This window comes from Castor canadensis, chromosome 16 (assembly GCF_047511655.1).
Source record: "Castor canadensis chromosome 16, mCasCan1.hap1v2, whole genome shotgun sequence".
Lineage (NCBI taxonomy): Eukaryota > Metazoa > Chordata > Mammalia > Rodentia > Castoridae > Castor > Castor canadensis.
This window is the reverse complement of record NC_133401.1, coordinates 25192047-25215397: the sequence shown is the minus strand read 5'-3', so window position 1 is coordinate 25215397 and position 23351 is coordinate 25192047. Positions and strand designations below refer to the sequence as shown.

The 23351-nt window shown below is 53.2% G+C and overlaps 2 protein-coding genes across 10 annotated transcripts; one reads left to right on the top strand and one right to left on the bottom strand.

Annotated features, from left to right (window-relative positions):
- The first annotated feature begins 284 nt into the window (after positions 1-284).
- On the top strand, positions 285-4149 carry Leng1 (leukocyte receptor cluster member 1). The gene is made up of 4 exons (XM_020160132.2): positions 285-516; positions 1798-1974; positions 2700-2947; positions 3851-4149. Exons 1-4 carry the CDS (start codon positions 385-387, stop codon positions 4065-4067), a joined length of 774 nt encoding a protein of 257 aa, XP_020015721.2. The 5' UTR covers positions 285-384; the 3' UTR covers positions 4068-4149.
- On the bottom strand, positions 4107-20342 carry Cnot3 (CCR4-NOT transcription complex subunit 3). Of its 9 annotated transcripts, none has more exons than XR_012442732.1 (18): positions 20082-20342; positions 15433-15507; positions 15253-15320; positions 14897-14971; positions 14665-14754; positions 14293-14421; positions 14098-14193; positions 12716-12938; positions 12491-12624; positions 11944-12000; positions 10295-10676; positions 10082-10205; positions 9113-9311; positions 7293-7392; positions 6988-7186; positions 6542-6757; positions 5792-5917; positions 4107-4479 (listed from the first exon to the last, which is right to left on the bottom strand). XR_012442732.1 is itself a non-coding variant. In XM_020160152.2 (18 exons), exons 2-18 carry the CDS (start codon positions 15455-15457, stop codon positions 4381-4383), a joined length of 2259 nt encoding a protein of 752 aa, XP_020015741.1. In that variant the 5' UTR covers positions 15458-15507; positions 20082-20342; the 3' UTR covers positions 4107-4380. The 9 variants fall into 9 exon arrangements, 6 of the variants coding, with proteins under 6 accessions (XP_020015741.1, XP_020015743.1, XP_073914277.1 ...); XM_020160152.2 differs by having other exon boundaries at positions 6625-6757; XM_020160154.2 differs by having other exon boundaries at positions 6625-6757; positions 12716-12935.
- Between the last annotated feature and the right edge of the window lie 3009 nt (positions 20343-23351).

The window sequence follows — 23351 nt, the reverse complement described above, 5'->3', positions numbered from 1 at the left end:
TCCTGAAGCCAGGGACAGGGCTTCGGCAGGATACTCGCCAATATTGGCGAGTGTCTCCCGGAAGTGCTGTTCCGCCAAAGGACTAGACAGGCGTGCTAGCCAATCGGCGGTCATATACGGTAGCGTCCGGGGCGGGGCCACTTGAGATTGATTCAGAACCCGGGTAAGAGGGGTCGCTAGGTGATAACCCGCGCTGAGCGCCTGTGATTGGCTGTACTGGAGAGCGTGTCAGCCAATTAACTTTCGCAGCACACCTGAAGGGGACGTGCTAATTAGCCCAGAACCAATCCGTGGACAAGACGGGGACAACAGGGAAGGGGCATCCTCTTGCCAATAGGAAGTGCTAGAAGGCGGGCCTGACAGTCGGTGGATAGCTACAGCGCCATGAATATCTTGCCCAAGAAGAGCTGGCACGTCCGGAACAAGGATAATGTTGCTCGCGTGCGGCGTGACGAGGCCCAGGCCCGAGAGGAGGAGAAGGAGCGTGAGCGGAGAGTGCTGCTCGCTCAGCAAGAGGTAAGATCCGAGTCCAGTCAGGCGGAGCTCACACTGCCAATCGCGCCTGCAGGAATCGCAAGTGGGGTGCTGCGCAGGCGCGAATGCCCGAGTGTAAACGGGTGCAGAAGCGGCGGATGTTTCTGGCGTCTTTTCTCTGCGAGCCCTCCGCTCTCCTCCAGGAAACCTCGGTTGATCTCGCCCTAGTCTAGGTTCCCCACCCTGGTATTTCAAATGCAGAGACCCTAGCGCAGAGTGTAAGTTTAATAAGTATCCGTTGAGTAAATAAAGGAACCAGTGTACTGTTCGAGGAAAATGTGATTACTTTTTAGTTCGTTTGCACCACTTATTCATTGAGCACCTTCTGTGTGCTCGCTCCTTGTAGAGCGTTTGACGCGAAATCCCTCATAACATGCAGCGGTGCTCTTAACGAGGAGCTGTCATAGTCTTGCACCGAGAAGTGAGATGGCTTTAGAGAGAAGTGTGGACAAGACCCTGTCCCCCGTTGCTCTCCCACCACACACATTTTTCTTTTTTTTTTTTTTTTTTTGCCAAACTGGTCTCAGGGCCTCAGTCTTGCTAGACAGGCGTTCTACCATTTGAGGCACTCCTCCAGCCGTTTTGTGTTGGGTATTTTTTAGGTAGGGTCTCGCTTTCATTGCCTGGGACTGGCCTCGAACTGCTTTCTTCCTGATCTCTGCCTCTCGAGTACCTAGGTTTACAGGGGAGCGGCCAGAGACTTTCTTTATATAGTTACATAATGTTTGGTTTACACCTAACTTTCAGTCCCTCGGCTAATCTGATTCTCAATAGTAGTTGGGAGGTAGTTTTGGCTCTTGAAATTCACGTTTATTGGTAGAAATTGAATAGTGACTTGGAGCTACACCTGAAATTCAGATCGTTTGCCTTTGAAGCCCGGTTTGGCTGCTTTTATAAACTGTTTTTGTTGTTTGTGTTGCTGGGAATTGAACCTAGGGCCTCATACATACTAAGCAAGAGATCTAGCACTGAGCAACGCTGAAGTCGTATAGCTATTTCTATATCATCACTCCAGACTGGGAACCCTTCTGGTTTAGACCAGGGATCTCCTCCCACGTATTCTTGATAACCCATGGTTTATTATTTGAAAACACTCATTTCCACCCCGGGGTGGAACAGGTGCCTCTCCTGGGTTGCAGTGCCCTGTGGTCCCTTTCTTGTAGCCCCCAGCACAGTGAACCGCTGTAATTTCTGCAGTCAGCACCACACCACTCTAGGTTCTGAATGTGCTGCCTGTAACTTTCTTTCCCTGGCTACTCCCAGGCCCGCACAGAATTCCTACGGAAGAAAGCCAGGCATCATAACTCTACTGAGCTTGAAGCAGTAGAGTCAGAAGCTCCAAGTTCTGGCCCTGTGGATCTGTTTCGGGAGCTGCTGGAGGAAGGAAAAGGGGTGATCAGAGGCAATAAAGAGTACGAGGAAGAAAAGCGACAGGAGAAGGTAAGCTGGCCTCAACCTGTTGGAGGAATCATAGGGTAGAGCTGTGGGAAGGGGTCATTGTGGTCCTCAACTATGGCTAAAGAATGTAAAGATAGTGTAGTAGTGAATGAGACCACATAGGACATTTAGAACTGATGTTGCTTATTGCTGTGGGGCACTCACAGGTCTTGTTAGTAGATATGAGCACCCTTAGCCCCATCTGAGGTTGACCCTATGGGAATGTGAGAAGGCTTAAGCTCTCATTTCTTTTATTTATTTATTTTGAGACAAGAGTCTCACTATGTAGCCCAGGCTAGCCTCTAACTGGCAGTCCTCCTGCTTCAGCCTCCCAAATGCTAAGATTACAGGTGTGAGTACACCACCATGCCTGATATTTAAGCTATTTGCCACCACTCCTCTGCTTTGCTTACTTTGGGTTTTTATTCACAAGCCACCTGCCTTTGAACTCAGGTAGCTCCACTCCATCCTCACCTTTCCGAGAATACTACTGCACCTACTACTGTCCCCTAGGGTGGGAGCTCAGCCTATGGGTCTGCTATACCCCCAGCAGCTGCCATAGCTAGTTCACTATTAGCCTGTGAGTCCCATTTGTTAAATGACAGGTTCTGCCTCCCCAGGACCTGGGGCTTAGGGGACAGAGGTCCTGGGTTTCCCTGTTGACACACCCAGGGCTCCAAGAACTGAAAGGACTGTACCCCATCTCTTCTATTTTCTGGCCCCCTCAGGAAAGGCAAGAGAAAGCACTGGGCATCCTGACTTATCTGGGCCAGAATGCAGCGGAGGCCCAAACTCAACCTCCTTGGTACCAGCTCCCCCCAGGGCGAGGGGGCACCTCACCTGGCCCAGGCCCAGATGAGAAGGTCAGGAGCCGCCTAGATCCCTTACGGGAGATGCAGAAACATCTGGGAAAGAAGAGGAAGCAAAGCAGTGAAGGCCGTCCTGCCAGAAAGGAGTCTGACAAACGGCCCAAGGAGTAAGAATGAGATACAGTTCACAGACCAGGCCTCGATTCCAGGGCTTAACTGCAGTCCAGTGTGGGCACCCAAAAGCTCTGACTGATCAGGGAAGGCAAGACAGAGAAACGGTTCTCACCATGTGGTTCAGGGGCAGGTCCCAAAATACCTCTCAGGAGCCTAGAGTCAAGCCTATTTTTGTGACCTGAGATGATGCCACCACTCTGATAGCTAATGGCATGAATGTCTGTGTTTAAGAGTTCTGTTTCATTACTAAATCACTATTTGCTAATAGATATAATCAACTTAAACAGGTCTCTGAAACCCTCAGTTTTTTAAAAGAATATAGAGGTCCTGAGACCAGAGTATAAGAACCACTGGATTACAGTAAATGGTTTATGTCCCTAAAGATGCCAGACCCCAAAGAACAGTCTTGTTTTTACTACAGAAGGAGAAACTGAGGCCCAGGGTAGTTTTTTTTTTTTGGGGGGGGGGTTTGAACTCAGCTTTGCACTTAAAACAGCATTCTAACCACACCTCCAGTCCATTTTTCTCTGGTTATTTTTGAGATGGGTATCTCATGAAGTATTTGCTTGGGCTGGCTTTGAACCATGATCCTATCTTAGCCTCCCAAGTAGCTATGATTATAGGCAAGAGCCACTGGCACCTGGCTTAGGATTTGCTTTCTTGACCTGGAAGGATATCTGATCTTAGAACTGGGGAGGACAGAAGTGCTTGGGAGGACAGGTCTAAGGATTTATACCAGCAGCATGGCTTCCTCCCAACAGGCTTCAAGACCTGAGGCTGTGGGTTAGCTATGGGCAGTCGTTCCAGGTGGCAGCTCCTTCAACATGAGGTGGGGGATTATGGGTGTGTGTGTATGTATGCTGTGCAGCTTTCTGACCTTGCTCCCCTCCCCCCAGGTCCCCATCCCTGGACCAGCTTCGAGCTGAGCGTCTTCGGAGAGAAACAGCTGAGAGAGCTCGGGCAGAGGCCCTGCTGGCCCGAGTCCAAGGCCAGGCACCCCAGGAGGGCCAGCAGGAAGAGGAAGAGACAGATGACCGGCGCCGGCGGTACAATTCCCAGTTCAATCCCCAGTTTGCCCGACGCCCCCGCCAGGACCCCACTCTTGCTCACTGACTCTTGAGGGGGTACAGGAGAGGCTGCTGCTGCCAGCCGTCATATAAAACTATTTATTCATAAATATTTTCCAAAATGAAAATAGGTTTACCAAAAAATGTCCCTCACTGGGGAGAGGAGGAGGGGGCAGCCCTCGCCCCCGGGCCCCCAGGGTGGGGCTGAGAGGAAGAGAAAACCTCCCAGCCACCTCCCTGCTTCCTGGGGGAAGGGGTGCCTCATGGCCTGGGGCCACCCCCAGTCTTCCAGGGCAGGGCCCTCACCTGGGCAGGGGGATCAGCATGCGGGGGAGGGGTCGGGTAGAGGGGGGCCGGTGTCACTGGAGGTCCCGGTCCTCCAGGTAGCGGTACTCAAAGGTGAAGCCTTCCTTCTTCCGCTGGCCCCACTTCTCGTAGTCAAAGTAGATGTAGGTGCCCTGGCCGGGGGAGAAGGTGGTCAGTGAGTGGATGAGGAGGTGGGCTGGGATCCGGGCCAGACCGACAGACAAAGGGGGCAGTTCTCAGGGCTGCAGAGGTGCCAGGCAGACTGTCCTATACACGTGTGCTCTCACTCCACCCTCCGTGATCTTCTCAGGTAGGAAGGGTTATCATGTCTTTTTTAGAGTGGAACAGGGTGCAGAGGCTGTACTCAAGCCAGGCAAAGCTTCCACTGCTGCAGCTCTGAAACACCTCGTGTATGTGTGTGCCAAGTACAGTCGTAAGGCCTAATCTGATCTTCCTCACTTTGGGGCAATAGTACCACCTCCAGGCCTAGAGAACGCAACAGGCTCAAAGTCTAAATTCAGTGCTCTGCAAGGACAGACACTTTATTGTGACAGTAGTGGTGTGGGGGTTTCTAAATGACTAGAGGCCCCGAAATACACTAATGTGGAGGACCAAACCAGGTTGGGACAGGAAGCCTACAGTCAGTGTTGGAGAGGACACAGAAGAGGAGCTGGGTCCTGAGTGAGTGAGTGACACGCCTCAAAGAAAACAGCGAGGAAGAACGGAGGGGTGGGATGAGTTCTGTGAGGACAAGGACCACCAAGAGGGAGGTTGGCACCTGTGAAGTATTTGTAAGGAAAAACCCCTGTGGAACACACAGACTTAAAAGTAATTTGAAAACATGTCCGTGACGCTCGCTGTGTAGTAGGCACCATTAGTACTTACATGTTATTAACTCGTTTAATCCTTGTAACAACGCATGAGGTGGAGCCTATTACCCCCATTTTTACAAATAAGGAAACAGGTAGAGCGGTTCATGGTGCCCAAGTCACCCAGCTTGAGCTGAGCTCAAACCCAGGTAGGTGTTCAGGGAAGCGGGAATTTCCAATCAGCTAATTCTTGGAACATGAGATGGTCACTTAAACAGCAGCCTCCCCTCTGAGAATGTGGTAAGCCCCTGCTCTGCTGGGGGCCAGGAAGGGGCTATCAAGTCAAGCCCTGGTTCAGGGAGACATCACCAACTAGAAAATCCCACACCCATTTGAGGTGCCCAGTGCCTCACAGTTGAAGGGACAGGCCAGCAGCTCTTCTCTTTGGAAGGGACGTTTGGGCTCAGACCTAGAGGAGTAGGAGCTGGACAAGAGGGGGATGAGGACAGTTTCCTAGATAAAGCAAGTAGCTGAGGGAGGCCAGCTTGGTCAGTCTGCAGACTGAATTGGCTGAAGAAGAAAGGCCAGCAAAGGCTGCCTGACCTTGGGGACACTAACCGCATCCCAGTGGGACCAGGGTGGGCGGGGCCCTCACCTGCTCAAATTCATCGGTGATGGTCTTGGGCTCCTCATGCCTCTGGAACCACATCATGTACTTGGTGTGAAATCGCCATGACTGCTTCTTTAGGGCCTTGGCTGCCAGGTACTGTGCCTTAGTTCCCTGGGGGAGGAAAGGAGGATAGGGGATCAGGAGACCCTCAAGCTGACAGGGAGTAGGGGGATGGGGCAGGACATTAGAGCTGAACCCAGTCCCCCGCCACAGACCACAGTTGGGCTGGACAATCCACTTGGAGGCAGTGCTGAAGGCACAGAACATACCAATGTTGGTCAGGAGAAGAAAAATGAGACAGGAGGTGGAAATTGCTTTCAGAGAAGCTTTGAGAAGGAAGAGAAACTAATGCATGATGAGAGCTGAGAGAGGAGATAATTTAGAAAACTTCTCAAGTGAGGGTAAGGGTGGAGGTTACTTGTGACTCACTAGGGTCAGCAGGAGGTCAAGATGGTTCCCTAGGTCTCCACAGAGGCCTGAGAGTATGCCCACTGCAGAGCAAAGGGACATCCTAGAGACTAAGGGGCCTGCCCAGGGAATGCTGAAGAAGGGTCCCTAAGCCATGCCTCTGAGAAACATGAATAGGCTGGAGCCTCTGCAGAGGCCAGCCTCTCCCTTGGCCTGAGCAGCTGAACATCTCTGTGCTAGATAGGGCTGAGACAGGTTTGGTTTGCAGGGGCCCAGGACTGGGGTAGGGAGGGGATGCGGTCCCGGTGGCCGCAGTGGGGCACCCACCTCGCCCCTCCAGCCCGAGGGGGGACGACGGCGGTGGCGGCGGAGCCGGGGGGCCCGAGGCTGCCCCGGGGGCCCTGCTGTACCTCCAGATAGTAGAAGATGAAGAAGAGTGTCTCGGTTGACAGGCGCTGGTAGAACTCCACGGTGTCCGAGTGCGGGGGTGGCATCTGGTGGTGGTAGGGGGGCGTTGGGCAGGGGTTCCGGGGGAGGTACTGCCTGTGAAACAGCAGGGAGTTAGTACTAGGTGCCCCATGGTTGCTGCCATGACCTCAGGAGAATGCTCCAAAATGTATCCCTACCTCCTGCAGAAAGCCCCAAACCAAGTCATTAGTGCCTTATGGGCCAACATATTACCTAATTTCTCAGGGCCTGGAGCCAGCTCCCCAGCTACCACCTCCTCCCTAGACTCAGGAGCCCTGGCCCCTAGCCCTTCTGTAGCCCCTCACCGGATGCGCTCGGAGTCAGAGGGGTGGGGCATGTGGTGCCAGGCGGCCTCTTCCATGGCCTGCTGGTAGAGCTGCTCCTTGGTAAGGGGCACTGGGCCCAGCGGACATACACCCAGTGACAGTGGTATGTTCACTTCTGACAGCTGCAAGGGTGGCTGGGCTGAGGCAGGAGGTGCTGATGTGCTGCTCAGGATGATGTCTGTGGGGAGGAGTGGGGTGAGGGGCGCAGGCCCCCTCAATGAGGATGGAGAGTGACCAGTCCCCTCCTCTGGTCTGCTTCCTTGCCACCATCCCTGAACCCTCACCTCGTTCTGTCAGGTGTAACGTTGGCACAGGGTCCTCAATGCCAGAACTGATGGCTGCTCTCTCTGCCATGGACTTCAGGGAGCTCAGAGGTTCAGGGGCCTGGGGAGAGAAAGACAGGCCTGGCCTCAGAGCTTGGTGCATAGGCTGGGCTAGGTAAGAATGCACAGCCTGACAGGCCCCGGATACTCTGCCTGCTCTGCTGGGAAGGCCATTTAGAGCCAGTCACCCACTCAAGATGGACCAGTGACATGTTAAAGCACCATGGTTGTGGGGAATATCAGAAACCACCAAGGCCTCCATAACAGAGGAACGTTGAGTGTACTCTAATCTGGAATCCTGTGCAGTGGTTCTGAAAACAGAACTTCACATGTTAGAAAGGAAAGACACTGCTGAACACTAGCATGCTAGCGTTTTTGACACAGGACACACCGTGGTATATATTCCTCCTATAAGGACACCACATGCTGGCAAAACACCACTGGACTGCCCACAGCAGTGTGGTATCCGGAGGGAAGCAGTGCTGCCCTGGGGGTGACAGTCATCCCTCAGGGATTCCTTGGAAACAGCAGGCTGAACCCACCCGGCTTTCCTATGATAAGTGACTTAGAGCTGGATTCTGCATCTTATGGTCAGGGCTGGCTCCTCCCCACTCTCTAAACAATCCTCCAGTCACCAGGGCCCATCCTTCATCCTGCATCCAAGTCCCCTTGAATCCACTCTGCACCATGCGCATGCAGGCCAGGCCTTCATGCCACCTCCCTGCACTCTGTCCCAGTGACCTCTCCAGTGAGGCCTAGCTTTGTCCCTCTCCACTCAGCCTTTCCAAGGCTCCCCATCACCCACCCCAGTGATCCTTTTCTTCTAAAAACTGGATTCTTTTTGAAAATTTCAACACTTGTTTCTTTTTTCCAGAAAAGTGCACACACTGAATTTTTCTATCCACAGTATCTCTACAATGTGAATGCCTCTTCTAAGCCAGAAGCTGTTGCAAGGGCTCTAGAGGACTGGTCTTGCAAAGAATCCTATGTGGCAGGTGTAATCGTGATAATCTCTATTCTTCAGATGAAGGAAGTGAGATACAGAAAGAACAATGCCAGCAACTAGAGATGGACAGACTGGAGACTGTCCTGCAACTTGGCTGAGTCCCACCCAGCCTCCTGACTAGCCACACAGACTGGCACATCTTGCCCTAGCCCAGTCTCAGCTTAAACATCTCCCTGTAAGAGCCTTCCTGGGCTTGTCTCCCAGGTCAGGCTGGATGCCCCCTTTGTGGGCTGCAGCTGCCTCCTCGACAGCTGCCCCGATCGCACACAGCTCCCTCTGCCAGCCCAGATAACTCCTGAAGGCAGGAATAGGCTACTGTCACCCAGCACAAAGCTTGGCCTGGAGCTGACTGCAACAGATATTTTCTTGTATGTAATGGTTTCTTAGAAGGGAGGATAGTGGTGAGCTAGGAAACGGGTCATGTGAAGTACGAAGCACCAGTGTCTGTAAGGAAAAATGAGGCTAGAGACCCAGAGTCTAGGAAGAGATGAAGATAAACCCAGGGAGAGCAAGTTGAGCACATACAACCAAGATAGGGAAAGAAACCCAGTCCCAGAGAGCAAGGTGTGTGTGAGAGCCCCAGATATCAAGGTCAGGGTGTGAGTGGTACAGGAAGATCCTGAGAAAGAACAAGTGCAAGAAGAGGACAAAAAGCCAAAGAAACAGAGCTCCAGGGGGAGGAAGAGGAAGTGGAGGTGGTCATTAGAGACCTGGAGGAAGGGTACAGCAGGGCCAGACGGGCTCAGGACTCACGAGGGCCACTTGAGGAGCTTACCTTGATCTCTGGGGCAGTGCTGAACTGTGGAGGCCCATTGAGCAGGGCACCAGCTGCCTTGGCCTCACTGAAGTTAGGTGTTGGAGAGCTGGGGGGATTCACAGGCAGCGGCACCAGGAGGCTGGGTCCCCCTGAGTTGTTCCCTGAGCCTGGGGCCACACCCCCAGCCCCTGTTGAGGCTGCCACACTGGGTTCCTTTCTATGGAAAGAAAATGGAGAAGAGGCTCAGAGAAAGGTCTTTTGAAGGTAGATGGGTAGGAAGATGTCACAGAAGATGGGCTCCAAAGGGGCAGTTGAGGGCCAACTGGGACAAAAGTAGCTTTTCTGGGCAAAGGTAGACCCAATCTCTGGAATCCTTCTTCCTCAGTAATGCAGAGCTATGGAGATGGGAATACAGAATCTCAGGGTGCTCCAACAGTCCATGGAGCTAATACAGGACAAGGAGGGGACAGCACTCTAGAATAGTCACTGAGCAGGAGGTTTGAGTGTTTCAGTCACAAAACATGCAGCTTTGGACAGGTACCCCAAGAAGCCCAGCTAATGCTGGGTGTGATGGAGACTGGATGACAGGTCTTTCACTCAGAAACAGGTGGTTCCAGCAGAGTGCTCTGATCTGAGGCTCGGAGGAACTCAGAGACATTTTACTTTGAAAAGTGAAACAGTCCCTCCAGTGCGAGTTAGGGAGCCTCCAGGCAGGGAACAGAAATAGGGAGGGAGTAACGGTGGGGCTCTCCCAGAGTCCCAGTTAGTGGACAGGTTTTAGGGCATTCTAAAGGGGAAGGCTGGAGACTAATGAGCCCATGTCCTAGGTAGAAAAGAATAAGGATAAGAAACCTAGCCAAGGTGGAAGACATCCCGCTGGGTACTGAACCCAGCAAGGGCAGGGCCTGTGGCCCTGCAATGCAAGAAATACCACAGCCTCTCTGTGGCAGGTGGGAGTCTATGCCCATGCCCTGCTGAGACACTCACGAGGTGCTAGGAGGTGGGTTGTGGGAACCTGAGGTGGCCCCCAGGGCCTGGCTGCTAGTGTTGTTGCCTCCACTGCTGCTCAGGGCCACCTCTGCAGGGCTGTCTGCCACTACTGAGCTGTAACCTGGGGGAAGGAAAAGTAAAGGGAGGCATCTGTTGGTTGCTATTTGCCCTGCCTGTGGCTCCTTCTCCCTCCCACCAGCCTCCACTTACTGGTGGCGCCATTCTGCTTGCCAGCCCCTCCACCTGTGCCGCTATTACTATTGCTGCCACTTCCTCCGCCACCTCCACCACCTGCCCCGCTTGGCTGTGCACTGGGGGGCCGGGGCTGGGCAGTGCTGGGTCCGCTGGCGGTGGGTGGAGCCACAGCCTGAGCATATGGGGCAGGGGTGCCCGAATTGTGGCTGGGAGCTGGACTGGCCTTGGGGCCCAGGGCACTTGGGGGTGCTGCTGAGGTGGAGGCCCCATTGTTGCCAGGGGTGGTACTCAAGGCAGAGGCAGCAGGTGGGGGGCCGGAGGGGTAGGTGGGCGGCACAGCTGGGGATTGGGGGTGCTGGTTGCTGTGGACAGGCTTGGAGCCATTTTTGGCTGGAGACTGCAGGGAGGAGAGACAGAGGGTTAAGACCCAGTGGGCCATCCATTCCCTTACCCACCCTGGCCTCAGGTTCCATGGTGTCCAACCAGTCTCTTCTCTGCCCTCAACTGCTCTGGCCCTCTAGGATATCTCCTGGCTTCAATCACCTTTGTGCTTAACACATTTATTTCAGCCCACCCAGCTTCCCAAGTCCTGTCTGTGCACCTGCTAATCTGGCCCACAAGGAACTAACACTTCTCTACGTTGTCAGAGAAGATCTATCTGTCAGATTGACAGATAGATCTTCTAAATAAGCACAATATGGGATAAGCTGGAGAAACCTAATTTCCAAGAGTAGAGGGAAAACAGATGGCAATCAGGCAGTAGTCCTTGATGTTACTTAAAGAGTCACCAAAACCTCTTAGAGGACAATAAGTGATGGCACTCCACAAAGTGGTGGCCAGGGCATCCCCACTACAGCCAAGCCTGACAGACGGCATGTGCTGTCGTCTCCACCAAGCACCAAAGGGAACTGGCCACTCCCTTCCTTCCTGTAATCACTGGTTGGCAGGGGGTCCTGGGAAGTTGCCGAAGCAGGCCTGCACTTGATAGTCCCTGCCTCAGTCTCTCCTGTCGCCATGGCCTGCCCCAATCCCTTTGTTGCTCCTAGACTCTGGTCCCCACAGTAGCAACATCAACGTCCATTCAGCGCCTTCCCTTGGGACCATTCCTCCCACTAGCCCAGAGGGGCCCATTCTGCTCCTATGTACCGTTACTCTTCTTCCTTAAGTGTGGTCCTATCTTAGGAGAAGGAAATGGGGTTAAAAGGGTCCACTGGGACAAGAGGAATTCTGAGTGCTGAGTGCTTCCTTCCCCTCTCAGGAACTTGCCTCGTGTGTCCACTGTGAGCACAGTGCAGGCTGTCTGACTTTCCGACCCATCACTTCTCTGGCTTGTTTGCCCCTCCAGAGCTGATCCACAAAGTCTAAGCCCCTCAGCTCAACAATCCCAAGCCAGCCTCACTTCTCATACTTCCAAGCTTCCTGTCCAATGTGTCTGTGACCTGCTGCTGCCTTTCTGCACCACCAGTCTTCTCCTGGAGCCCAGGGCACAGCCACCTCAATCATAGCACTAGTCACCTGCCTGTATGCAGGGTGGCATTGACTTCTGACCTATCACTGGGTTCCAGAGCCTGGCACTGGGGCTGGCACTCAGGCCTCCCTCAATAAGCCTTTGGGGACCACGGAATAAAGAAGTGACAAGTCATAAATTCCAGGCTTGGACCCACCTGGCTGACTTCACTATCTGTTGAACGTCCCCTCTTCTTATCATCTTCAGAGTTCTCCTGAGGTGAGAAAGGTAGTCAGAAACTGTAACCTCTAGGGTCCTGGGATGCCAATCCTTTAAGGACCCAGAAGGAGGGCCTGTCACTCCAAACCTCTCAGGGACCTGGCCTCAGCTGACTGACCTTCTGCCCCAGACCTGTTTCAACACCCAACTTTATTTTCTGAGAAATACCTAAATGTGGATTCCCCAGGATCCTTGTCTTCTGGGAACTAGCATTCAACACCCCCCACCCATCCTCTAAAGGACAAAGGAATCTCCTCTTGTTATGGAATCCAGCCCTTGGATCCCTGCCTGAGGCAGCTAGCCTCCCAGGTCCTCAGGTGAGCTCATACCTTAGCCCCTTCCCACCTCCCACACCCAGCACCCACATGTGGCCTAAACCCGTGGGGGGAACCACTGTCCTTAAGGACAGAAGGAAGACTTCAGGCTTCTGTCTTCTCCACGACCACCCTCTTGGAAATATGAGTTGCTGTACTCCAGGGCCTCACCGTAGTGCAGTTAGCTGGGCTGGGTGGGATGGGAGAGCTAGAGGTGGTTGAGGTGGGTGTGCTGCTGGACTGGTTGAAGATCTCATCCTCCATGTGGCTGTGGCTAGGGGGGGAGGTGGCGACCAGCGCCTGTGCTGTGGAGGCAGAGGAGGGGGCATGTTTAGCTGGTACAGCCACCCCTCATGACCCTCACACTCCACCATGAAGGTCAGCCCAGGGCCTCACGAATGTCCTCGAGGTCCAGGTCGTCGTAGAGGAACTCGTTCTCTTCGAAGTCAGGGTCCTGGGATGAGTCGACGTAGTATTCCACATCATCCTTGATCTTGCGGATGGCGTCGACAAGGATGGAGTCATTGTCCAGCATGCGCAAGATGGTCTCCAGCATGCGGACGTGGTAGCGGTGCTTCTCAATGTGCCGCTTCAAGCCCTCAATCCGGTCCTGCTTCTGCTGGCGAGCCCAGGGCCAGGCTCAGGGGCTGCAGAGCACCTGCCCGACCCTCCTGCCCCCACAGAACCTGTCCTCAGTCCCCAGTCCCCATGGTGACCCAGAGGCTCCACTCTGGCCCCTTCTGGCCTGGGGCAGTGTGGAGTCTGCCCACCCTCTGTCCCAGTGGGGACTGATCTGAGGCTTGTGACATCTCAGGGATCCTACTACTCCCTACCCTGGACATCCCTGAAAACCTGTTAAAGACCCAGAGGTCTCCATGCCACCCCTACAACTTGGCCTCTATTTGCACCTCACCTGACAGTCCAAATCTCTCCACTAAATCTTCCCACCCCTCTGACCTCCTCCTGGGACACATACCCCCATACCTATCAGACTTGCTCTGACAGCAATAATTATAGTCCCCATCTGTGGGGAAATTACTGTTTACAATATGATAAACTTTGCCTTCATGAACCCTACCCCTCCCAAGGTCTCAATTCCCTTTAGGACTTGACACCTTAGCTCAGTTCTAATTCCTCCTCTCTTCAAGGACCATTATCTCCCCTCCCAGTTCCTGGTTCCCAAGTCCCTCAGGGTCTGACACCCAACTCTGACACACTTCCTACACCCCCATCTCCTATTCTACCTCCAGCTTCCTTTTCTGGGTACCTCATTAAGCAACTGACATCCCTTTGAATTCATACACCTGCAATACTAGAGGTGTGGAATCTGGTACCCCAGCATCTGGCTTTGTCCTAGACCAGACCATGTTTCTCCTGCAGGTCATATCCACTGATTTCTCAGTGCCCTTCCATGTCCACATGCACCACCCTTTCCTGAGAACCTGGGACCCTTGAGGGCTGTGCGGATTCCCCCTGCTGTCCTTCAGCTCTCACACTTACTCTAGACCCCAGCTAAACCTGAGTTTAACTCTGCCCAAGTTTCTCCCCTTTCTGATGGCCCCCACTGTCTACCCAGACAACCAGCATCCGAGATCCTGCCTCATGTCTTCCCTGCACCTCCTAGTCAGCTAATCTCCTGGATTCTGCCTCTCCAATCCCTGATCCTTACTCTGCCTTAAGCATCCAGACTCCAACTCCTATAGGCCTCTACTGTGTCTCCTGCTCACCAGTCCACCACCACCCACTACCCCTCAGTTTTCAGGGCTCTCCCCACTCACATCCTTGTCGCCTTTCTTCTTGCGTGTCTGCACTGAAAGTGACTCCACTTCACTCTCAAACTGGTCCACCTGCATGTTTAGGGTGTCAATGGTGTTCTGGGGGGAGGGAGGAGAGGAGGCAGCTATCAGTCATGGTTCTTGTATACTCCAGAAGGCAAGGCCCCTGATCTTACCTCCTTCTCTGTCCCAACTCACCGTGAGCCACTGGCCAACCTCTTCCTTCTCCTTCTGGGCAGGGTCCACCTTCTGGGCCAGACCCAGGCCCTCCTTGCTATAAGCTTTGGTTTTGGTCTCTCTTTCCACAACTTTGAACCGTTCCATTTGCTGTAAAGAATGAATTGGCAAGGGGGAGGGGTTGGGTTCTCAAAGATGGGAAAGAAAGTAATAAGAGCCAGCAACACTTGAACTGGAGCCTGGGGACCCTACCTCTCAGGCTCTGAGCCCATCACCTCAGCCCATCCCTCAGGTATAGGATGTTACTCCTCCTAGGACCTCTGGAATGGCTGCTCCACCTGTCACCTGGGGTCCCTGGAATCTGGCCACCTTCCCAGCCCTCAGGATTCCTACCGTCTCAATGAGTTTGCGGTTGTCTATGAGCTGCCTCTTGTCCTTGATCTCATTGGATGCTACCCATGTCTTGATCTGGTCCCTCAGCCGCTGCAGATGGAAGAAGCAAGAAAGTCAGACTGCAGACCTGGGAAATGGGCCCCCCCATGACCTCTTCTCCCTGGGACCCAGTAGTCCACTCTCCCAATCCCTCCACCCACAGGACACAGGAGTCCAGCCCCAGCCCCCTCACTTGTAGCTTCTTAATCTCCTTCTTTAGGTCAGCCTCATACTTTTCTTTCTGGTTCGCGTTGGCTGCATTGTGGAGCTGAGGGATGAAGAATTCTGCAGTCAGTGTGGGAGTGGCTGCCTCAGAGTCCACCACAGTAGTAAAGGCCCAGTATCTCTCTTTCTGAGGCTGGGAAATCTAGGACCACTCCACCCCACCCTCTGCCCCCTCAATTCATCACAGAGCTGCTTCTCTAAGTCCTCAGCATCAAGACTTGCAGTCTCTCTTCCTGGTCAATGCCCAGAGACCCTAAATCTCTTCCTATGTTCTCTTCCCTACAACCCAGTTTTTTAGGACCTATACCAGCCCCTGCCCCATACCTTCTGCCAAATATCTTCGAACTGCTCCACACCCTCGGACACCTTCTTGAGGCAGCGATCAATCTCACCTGGCCAGGGAGGAAGGAGGGCTGTTAGAATCCTGCCAAGACAGCAAGCATCCAAAGAGGAATTCCCAAAACAGAGGGCATGTGGTTACACAAGCAATGCACAGTCTAGTACCTTGGAGTTTGCGCTTGTCCGCCATCTTCCCTGCCTTACAGATGCACTCTCTTCATACTCTCTTGGAAACGGACGCTGCTGGGAAAGATGGGGAAGGAATGAGCATCTATTCTCCAGCCACTCCAAACCCAGTGACATGGATATGGGTGGGAATAATGGGGTAGGTGGGATGGTACAGGGAAAAAGAGTTTACTATCTGATGACAGAGACCAGGCTCAATTCTCCTTATGTTCCCTCAGTTGCCCAGCACAGGGTTTGGCCAACAGGACTCTAGGAGGTTGTTGAAACAAGGGAAGATAACATTTTTGTGGGCCGCTGACCCAAGAAGTGGAAAATTCCTACAGTCTGGAGTATCTTTTCCCTAGCTTACATTTAAAGGATATTTCTGAGTAAGACAAAGCCATGCAGCACACAGGTGACTGCTAGGAACAAGGCACCAGCCCTAGAAATCACACTTCCTATACAGAGGGATTGGGAGCAGAGGTGACTGGGAGAGAGCATTCTTCAGACAGGTAAGGAGATAAATGAAACTGGCATCTCGCAGAAAAAGGCCTGATACTGAGTACCTGTGCCTGGGCTGTAGGGGTGACAGGTGATGTCTGAAACCATGAGGAGCTCAACTGGTTCCTATAGACAGGACAGGATGACAGAATGGCAAACAGAAGAGGGCCTTATACCTCCAAGAAATTTATTCTGGAGCAGAATTCTTGAACCAGAAAGAGATACTCTTAACCCAAAGAGCCTGACACCAAGAAAGGTTAGAGACTTGGGAACATAAAGTAGTACTTAAGGGAGCTAGGAGAAGACAGAAATCTTACGAAGGAAGAAGAGTGAAGATGTACCTTAAGGAGTCAATCTGCACACACAGAGGAATCCCATATCAAATGGACTGGTAATTTAGACTCAGAGAAACCTGAACCAGCGGGGTAGGCACCCAAAACTTACAGAGTAACTTTACCTCAAAGAAGTTACATGTAGCCCAGAGGGGCCTAAGGGCAAAGAGGAGACAACCAGGATTTCTATGGTGGGGGAAGCCATAACACAAGGCCTGATCCTGGAACAAGGGGAGGAGGATTATGCTAAAAGGACTTCTAAGCTGCCAGCAGAGTTTCTGAGCTCTAGAGTGTCCCATTCTATTGACATAGGGCAGGGGTGCCCCAGAGGACCCCTCAATCGTAAAGGCAGAAACAATCCCACACTCAGGACTAAACTAGAACACAGCCATACTAAGGGGTCCTCACTAATGAGAGGTCACCTGGAGAACAACCCTGCCCAAAGAATATGCAACTTTGGAAATGTCCCATACTGCATTAATAGCCAGTAAACACTTGAATTGTGGCTAGTACAACTGAGGAATTAGTTTTTTTCCTTTTTTTGAGACAGTCTTCCTATGTTGCTCACGCTGGCCTCAAACTCTAGATTTTCTTACCTCTGCCTCCCAAGTGCTGGGATTATAGGCTTACAGGCATGTGCCACCATACTCAACATGTTTTTGTTTTACCTCAGTAGTAGTCACATGTGGCTAATAGCTACTGAATGAACACTGTATCTGAGCACAAGTATTAGAACAAGAGCCCCAAAAAGGACAGGGCTTGCACCTCCACCACTGGGAAGTTTTTACCAACTCCATATTGTCCCATTCTGAGTGAAGATGGGTGGTGGTGGCACCTTTAATTCTTTGAGAGCTTAGCTCTCCTCAGTAAAAGGTCCATCAAAAGAAACAGCAGTACCCTCAGCCCAGCGTCAGCTGACACATCATACATGGGGAATCTCCACAAAGGTGAGCCAACCAGGTAAAGGACCCAGGAGACAGTCCCACACAGGAGACTCACAATGGGGTGGGGCTACTACCTTTGATCCAGGGAGCTTATACAAGGGCCTGGATACCAACACTCTTGGCTCCAACACCCCAACAGAGAAAAGCCTCTTTTTGCATCTAGATTGGTATGGTAGACAAGAGCCTTCACTTTTTTTCCTCTGTTCCAAGAGCCCAACAGAGGGTCACAGACAGGTACTCCAGCCCAAAAGATATCTCATGGTTCACACACCTACACGAGGCCCCCTATACTGTAGGAGGTGATGCCTTCCCCAATCCCATAGTGAAGGGATTGGGACCTTCTACAGGAAGGTAGTAACATTTCCCCTGGACAGGAAGCTGTACTATGCAGCAAGGAGGAAGTCCTGAAAGAGCCAGAAGTGCCAAAGAAAAGAAAGGTTCCAGAAGCAATGATTCTGACATCAAGGTGAGCACAGCTGTGACCAGAGAGGACAACACCTGATAGGAGAAACGCAGGTGAGCCACATGGAAGGGCAAGTGCCATAGGCCAAGCTACTTTTGCTCTGGAGGCTGAAGCCTCAGCTACAGTGGAGGCTTCACCTCCCAAAGAAAAATCCTGTATCAAGAGGGGTGCCTGCATCTCAGAACCCTACCCCAGCAAAGGCGTAGGGAGGCTGGTAGTAGAGCCTCAGAGTGGAGGTACTATCACATAAGAGCCTGTCCACTGAGGGCTCTTTCCTATACCCAAGGAGGCCACTACCACAAGGCCCCTCAGATGTAGGTGGGCACCTTCACACAGAAGAACATGCACTTGATAGTGAGGGTTCTCAGACAGCACTGAGGAATCTGGGACCCCTGGCCCAGGAGAAGTCTCAGCTATGAGGATCCTATGTCCAAGGGAAAGGCACATCCACAAGTCAGGAGCTCACACTAAGGGGGTGGGGTAGGGAAGCCACACCCCAGACCTATGGGAGCCCCCAGCAGTTAACCTCAGGGGACAAGACACCATCATATAGCAATTCCATGCTAAGCAAACTTAGTCCTTGAAACAGGGCTGTCATACAAGTCTTGGACTAGAGCACGAGATGCATTTGATCCAGATAGTGTCCACTCTAGGCAAGGAGCTCTGCTGAGACTGTTGGAGGCTGAACCTTAATCCAGGAGAGGATGCTGGTGCTGCAACATGGAGGTTTTGTGGCTCTGGGAGATAGATATATTAGGTCCTGGATAGATAGTTATTGCCCCTATAACAAAGGTGGGGGACTGGGAACCCTCAACTTGAAAAGTTACATGAGAGGAATCTTTAGTTCCAGGGAAGATGACCACAGTATGGTTTCTCCCAAGTTTGAGGCACCTCACACCCCAACAAACCTTTGCCTTAGTCCCATACAGTGAGAAATCATAAAGACAGAGGTGAGAAGTCTGAGCCAGGGGCATCTACACCCTCACAGTGAGGACAGAGGACATGGACACCTTAAATCCAGGAGGGGCTGATGCCAACATCAAAGAAGGCAGGAACTCCGAGCGGGTGGCAACACTAAGAGTTTCCTTACCCTGGTTAAAAAAAAAAAAAAAAAAAAAAAGCACAACCTCAGGGAGAAGAGGCAACCCTTGCAGAGCAGGAACCTTAGGTCTGGAAGCCCTTACATCCCTACAGAGTGCTAGTTGGGTGGACAGGTGTGAGACCTCTTGTTCTACTTCCAGTTACACCCAGTGTTTTTCAGGGATGGGACCATCACATCACATGCACGGGGCGGGGGAGGTGGGCAGCTCTGACAAGAACACCAAAGGGAGGATTCTTGGTCCCTGGAGAAATGACACCCCAAAGGAGAGGGGCACAGATGTGAGTGGAGTATAGGCCTCAGACTCAGGTGACAACCCATGCAGTGAGGGGAGATGAGAAAGAAGGTGCAGAAGAAAAGTGCAAGGGGTCAATCCCGGGGGAGGTGACAGCCTCTGCACTGAGAGACAACTACTACTTAGAAAAAGGAGCTCTTGCGCTGCCCACAAGGAGAGCTGATCAAGGTGAGTAGGGGCCTAGGAGGTGTTACCAAGACAGGTCAAGTACCTGAGACCCTGGGGAGCTACAGGGCTCCAAGACACCAATACCCATGCACTTGACAGCAAGGGGCAGCTCATCCTCAGAGAGGCAGGCAGTTTGCAACCACTGTCTTTGTGGCTTCACATCCATACAGCCAGAGGCGCATACCCACTCCAAAAGGGGACAAGAGCCGAGACCAGGAAACCACCAGCAGCTCTGTGGACAGTCCTGAAGCCCAGAAGGGGGAACTCCCTGCTCCCTAACAGGCAGGCTGCGGGATGTGGCCGCCTGGGGGGACTTTTGAACTGAGAGGTGCAAACTTTGGCTTAAGGCTCCAACTCGCAACGGAGCTGCGAGCTCGGGTCTCGGGGAGTTAGCTGTCCCGCACCCGCTCCATCTCCAAACACATCCCCCACCGGCCGCCGAGCTGGACCCTTAGTGCAGAGAGGCCACGCTCCGGGAGGCGGAGGCACAGAGGGAGCCCCGGAAGGGTGGACTCCCCCGGCGGCGGGGCCCGGCCCCCCGGCAGAACCCCGGCCCCCCAACCCGACCGACGCGGAGGGGGCGGCACCTCGCACCCGGGCCGGCGTGGTGCCACGCGGGCGGCGGCTGGGGTCCGGCGCGGAAGGGTCCGGGCGGGCGGCCGGCGTGGAGGAGTAGGGAGGAAGGCGGGGGCTCCGCCCGGGGCGCGAGGTAGCGACGAGGACAGGGCGGGTGGGGAGGCCGTGTCGCGACAGGCGGCGGGTCGCTGGGCGGGAGGCGGCGCGGGGTACGGACGACGGCGCCGGGGGAGGGGAAGGGGTCCGGCCCAGTTGAGCCTGACGCTCTCACCACAGGAGCTGGCGCCGCCGCTGAGGAGCGTATCGCGACAGGCGGGGGAGGCGAGCGCCCGCCGCCTTTTTCTCGCGCCCCGGGCCCGGGCGCTATCGCGATAGCGGCACGGAGCGGAAGTGGGGTAGGGGGAATGGGCCCGGGGTTGTTCTGACGACGGGGGTCGGGGCTCAAGGGAGGCCGCGGCGTCTGCCGATGGCTCCGCGGAAGCTGACCGGGCCCGGTCCAAGATGGCGGCGGCGGAGGAGGCCTCCCCTCCTCTCTTCTCGTCTCTGGCGCCGACCCGCCCCCGAACCCCGAATATAGGCTCGTCATTGCTCCTGCCACATGTCGCTCTTTACCGTCGGAGGTGTCCCATTGGTCCTTGTCAGGGACGCGGCCGGCCCCCTCAAGCAGATTGGGTGATCACTGCAAGGCGCGGCGTTCGATTGGCCTCCCGCGCAGCCTACTAGGATTGGCTCAGGTTTTCTTCTCCGCTCCTCCTCCACCTCCCGCCTCAGGGCACAACACGCCAGCGCGAGGATCCGTGTGTCAATCAAGAGGGGTGTGTCGTGCTGATTGGGTGTACCCGCCCCCCTCTCCTAAACCAATTGGCTGGGGGGAGGAGTCAGGCTGATCAGGGGCGGGAAGTCGTCCGTCAAGTTTGGAGCCGTTTTTAATTGGTTGCGGGATATATTCTGCTCTGTAGCCATTGGGTGGTCCTGAAAGTGGGTGGGGAAAACGAAGGACGGCATGGAGAGTGGGCGTTAAGGGCTGCGTACCTAATGGGAGACAGACAGGTGCCTTCAAAGCGGGGGCCAAGCCGAAGTCATCTGCCAATCAAAACAGCCGCCAAGCCAAGGGGGAGGAGTTGGGAAAGAAGGCCCACCCCTTTTCTTCACTGGTTCTGTTATCATTCATTTCAGTTCGACCAATAGCGTAGCGAGTGGGCGGCACCTGCTCCATAAAGTGTGACAAGGAGTAGCCAGCAGGTGTGGGTCTTGCGAGCATCCTTCCTCATCCTCAGCGTCCCAGCCAAGTAGGCAGGTCCCTGTCTCTGAGTTGCACCACCTTTCACCAAATACCTCTGTTTAGCACGTCTCTGAAACTTAGTGTTTGCTGAATGAAAGAGGGAAGGAATTTGTCTACAAGTTACTAGCACCGTGCATAGCAGAATCGGTTGGAACGCCGATTCTCCACGAGGCGTGGAGTTTTGGTCCCGCCTCTGACCAGTTACATGGGCAGATGGTGGGACCCTTTCCTCTGCACCTCCGTTTCCTCAGTGTTGCGAGGACGCTTAAGATAGATGAGACGGCTTTTCCCTCGCATGTTGGCCTCTGTAATGCTTACTCGTTACCTTTGTCTTTTCTTGGGGCGAAAACTTTCCTAATCTTTCTTGCTGAGTGCTCAGGCAAGTCCTGTTCGTTTGGATTCATTTTGCACGTCTGCTGTCATTTTCATACTTATTTGTGTCTCCCCTTCTGGATCTTGCATCACCAGTACTCAAGATGCAGGAAGAACGCAGTATCCCTTTGCCTAATGAATAGATGAATGATGCAAATGACTCGTGGTTGAAAACGCACTGAGCACTGAGCTCTTATGATCAGGGAAGCATTTGCCCTGGGTCAAACAGTGGAAGTGGGAGGCCAGATCTGCCGCTCCTACTTAGGTGGAGGAAAGCAGGATGAATCCAAGGTTGATGTGGACCTGAAGAACCTGAACACATACTGAACCATTCTGCACCACCCCCATCAGAATCGCATGAGGCAAGAGAAGGAATGCTTGTAAAAATGACCTAAGGGAGTGAAGCCTGGGGATTTGTAGTTTTCTGAACTTCCTTGGTGGTCCCCCATGCTTTTTAGTTTGCTTTTCAAAGTGTGGTCCCTGGGTGTAGCAGGGCCTCGACCTTTTCAGGAAATCCCCTGGGGATTTTACTTCAGGAGGTCCCAGATTCTGCTCTCTAACAAGCTCCCAGGCCAGGCTGATGACCCATACTTCACACTGAGAGCCCACGGATGTCGAGTGGTTCTCAGGCTGGCTGCACACTAGAATAACCCAAGGGAACTTTTAAACATCCAGATGCCCAGGCTTACACTAGTACAAGTAAATCCAGCTCTGGGGGTGGGAGCCAGATATCAGTAATTTTTCCTGAGCAGATTCCAACATGCAGCTAATCTAAGAGCCACTCACAGGGATGCTTTTCTAGAACTTGGAACTTGTTTGAAATGCACACTTTTGAACCTCACCCTAAGGAAAGTGATTCAAACTCTGAGCTGAGCAACCACGTTTTAACAAACCCTCTAAGTAACTCCAAAGCACGTTGAATTTTGAGATTCACACCTTCACACCCCCACCCTACTGGCAGATGTCAGACAGCCAGCCCAGGGAGGGAACTGGATATTCTGAACAGAATGGTGGACAAAGGGCCCCTTTTCTTGCTAACCTATGAGGGACTGGGATCCAGAGACAGAGTGGTGACAGGCAAAGGTCCAGAGAGAGGAACAGAAAGAGCAAGACAGAACCTGGGAAGCCAGATCCACTAAGATTTTGGGCAACTGAAAGGAGCCCTGACCTCAAAGTCCAAGTGACAAGGGTTTCGTCCTCAGGACCACTGTGAAACCAGCTTCAGCAGAGTGAATGGAACCCTGGAAGTGACTTTTTCTTGGTCAAACATGTCTCACTGTCCATGCTGTTCCCTTATCAGAACTGCTTTCCCCTGTGCACAGATAAGGAAGCCTTGGCTGAGCCTCAGTTCTCAGTTCTTGTACAGCCTCTACTCTACAAGAGTAGAGTGCATGTCTATATGCATGCATTCTGCTTTCCTGGCAGGAACTTGAAGCCATTAGTTCCAAACAGGGCAAGGAAGCCTGCCTCACCCTTGTCAGGCCTTGGCATGTACCCTCAACAAACACTGGTTACAAATAACAACAGGACCCAGCTCTTCGGTCCTGCCATAAGCCCAGTGCCAAGTACTTTCCTTCCAGCCCTCCTAGGTACCTCATGGGTAGGGGTGGATGCTTGGAAAGTGGAGGCCTGTGACCCAAGGGACCAGAATGATCCAGTTGGCCTGGGTTGAGTGCTGGCTTTTGGTGGCCACACTGATCATCAAGATGACTGCTCTTCTCCAGAGTTGAGATGGATAGGGCTTTTCTCCTCCTGGAAGCCAGGACAAGGGATGGTGAGGGTGGAGACCTCACCACTTAGACAGGAAGCCCAAGCTCTTTCCCCAAAACCCCGTGGCTCTGCCTCCTCCATGTATTTCACAAATGATCACTCCTGATGACAGACATA

What these genes read in the sequence shown, in the direction of transcription:
- Leng1 (XM_020160132.2), top strand. Translation starts at nt 385, where the DNA reads ATGAATATCTTGCCCAAGAAGAGCTGGCACGTCCGGAACAAGGATAAT. An exon ending in TGCTGCTCGCTCAGCAAGAG is followed by an intron (nt 517 to 1,797) that starts GTAAGATCCGAG and finishes GGCTACTCCCAG; the next exon opens with GCCCGCACAGAATTCCTACG. An exon ending in TCTGACAAACGGCCCAAGGA is followed by an intron (nt 2,948 to 3,850) that starts GTAAGAATGAGA and finishes CCCTCCCCCCAG; the next exon opens with GTCCCCATCCCTGGACCAGC.
- Cnot3 (XM_074058176.1), bottom strand. Translation starts at nt 15,457, where the DNA reads ATGGCGGACAAGCGCAAACTCCAAG. An exon ending in CAAGCAGAATGGCGCCACCA is followed by an intron (nt 10,206 to 10,294) that starts GTAAGTGGAGGC and finishes TCCTTCCCCCAG; the next exon opens with GTTACAGCTCAGTAGTGGCA. An exon ending in TCACCGATGAATTTGAGCAG is followed by an intron (nt 5,106 to 5,791) that starts GTGAGGGCCCCG and finishes AATACTTCACAG; the next exon opens with GTGCCAACCTCCCTCTTGGT.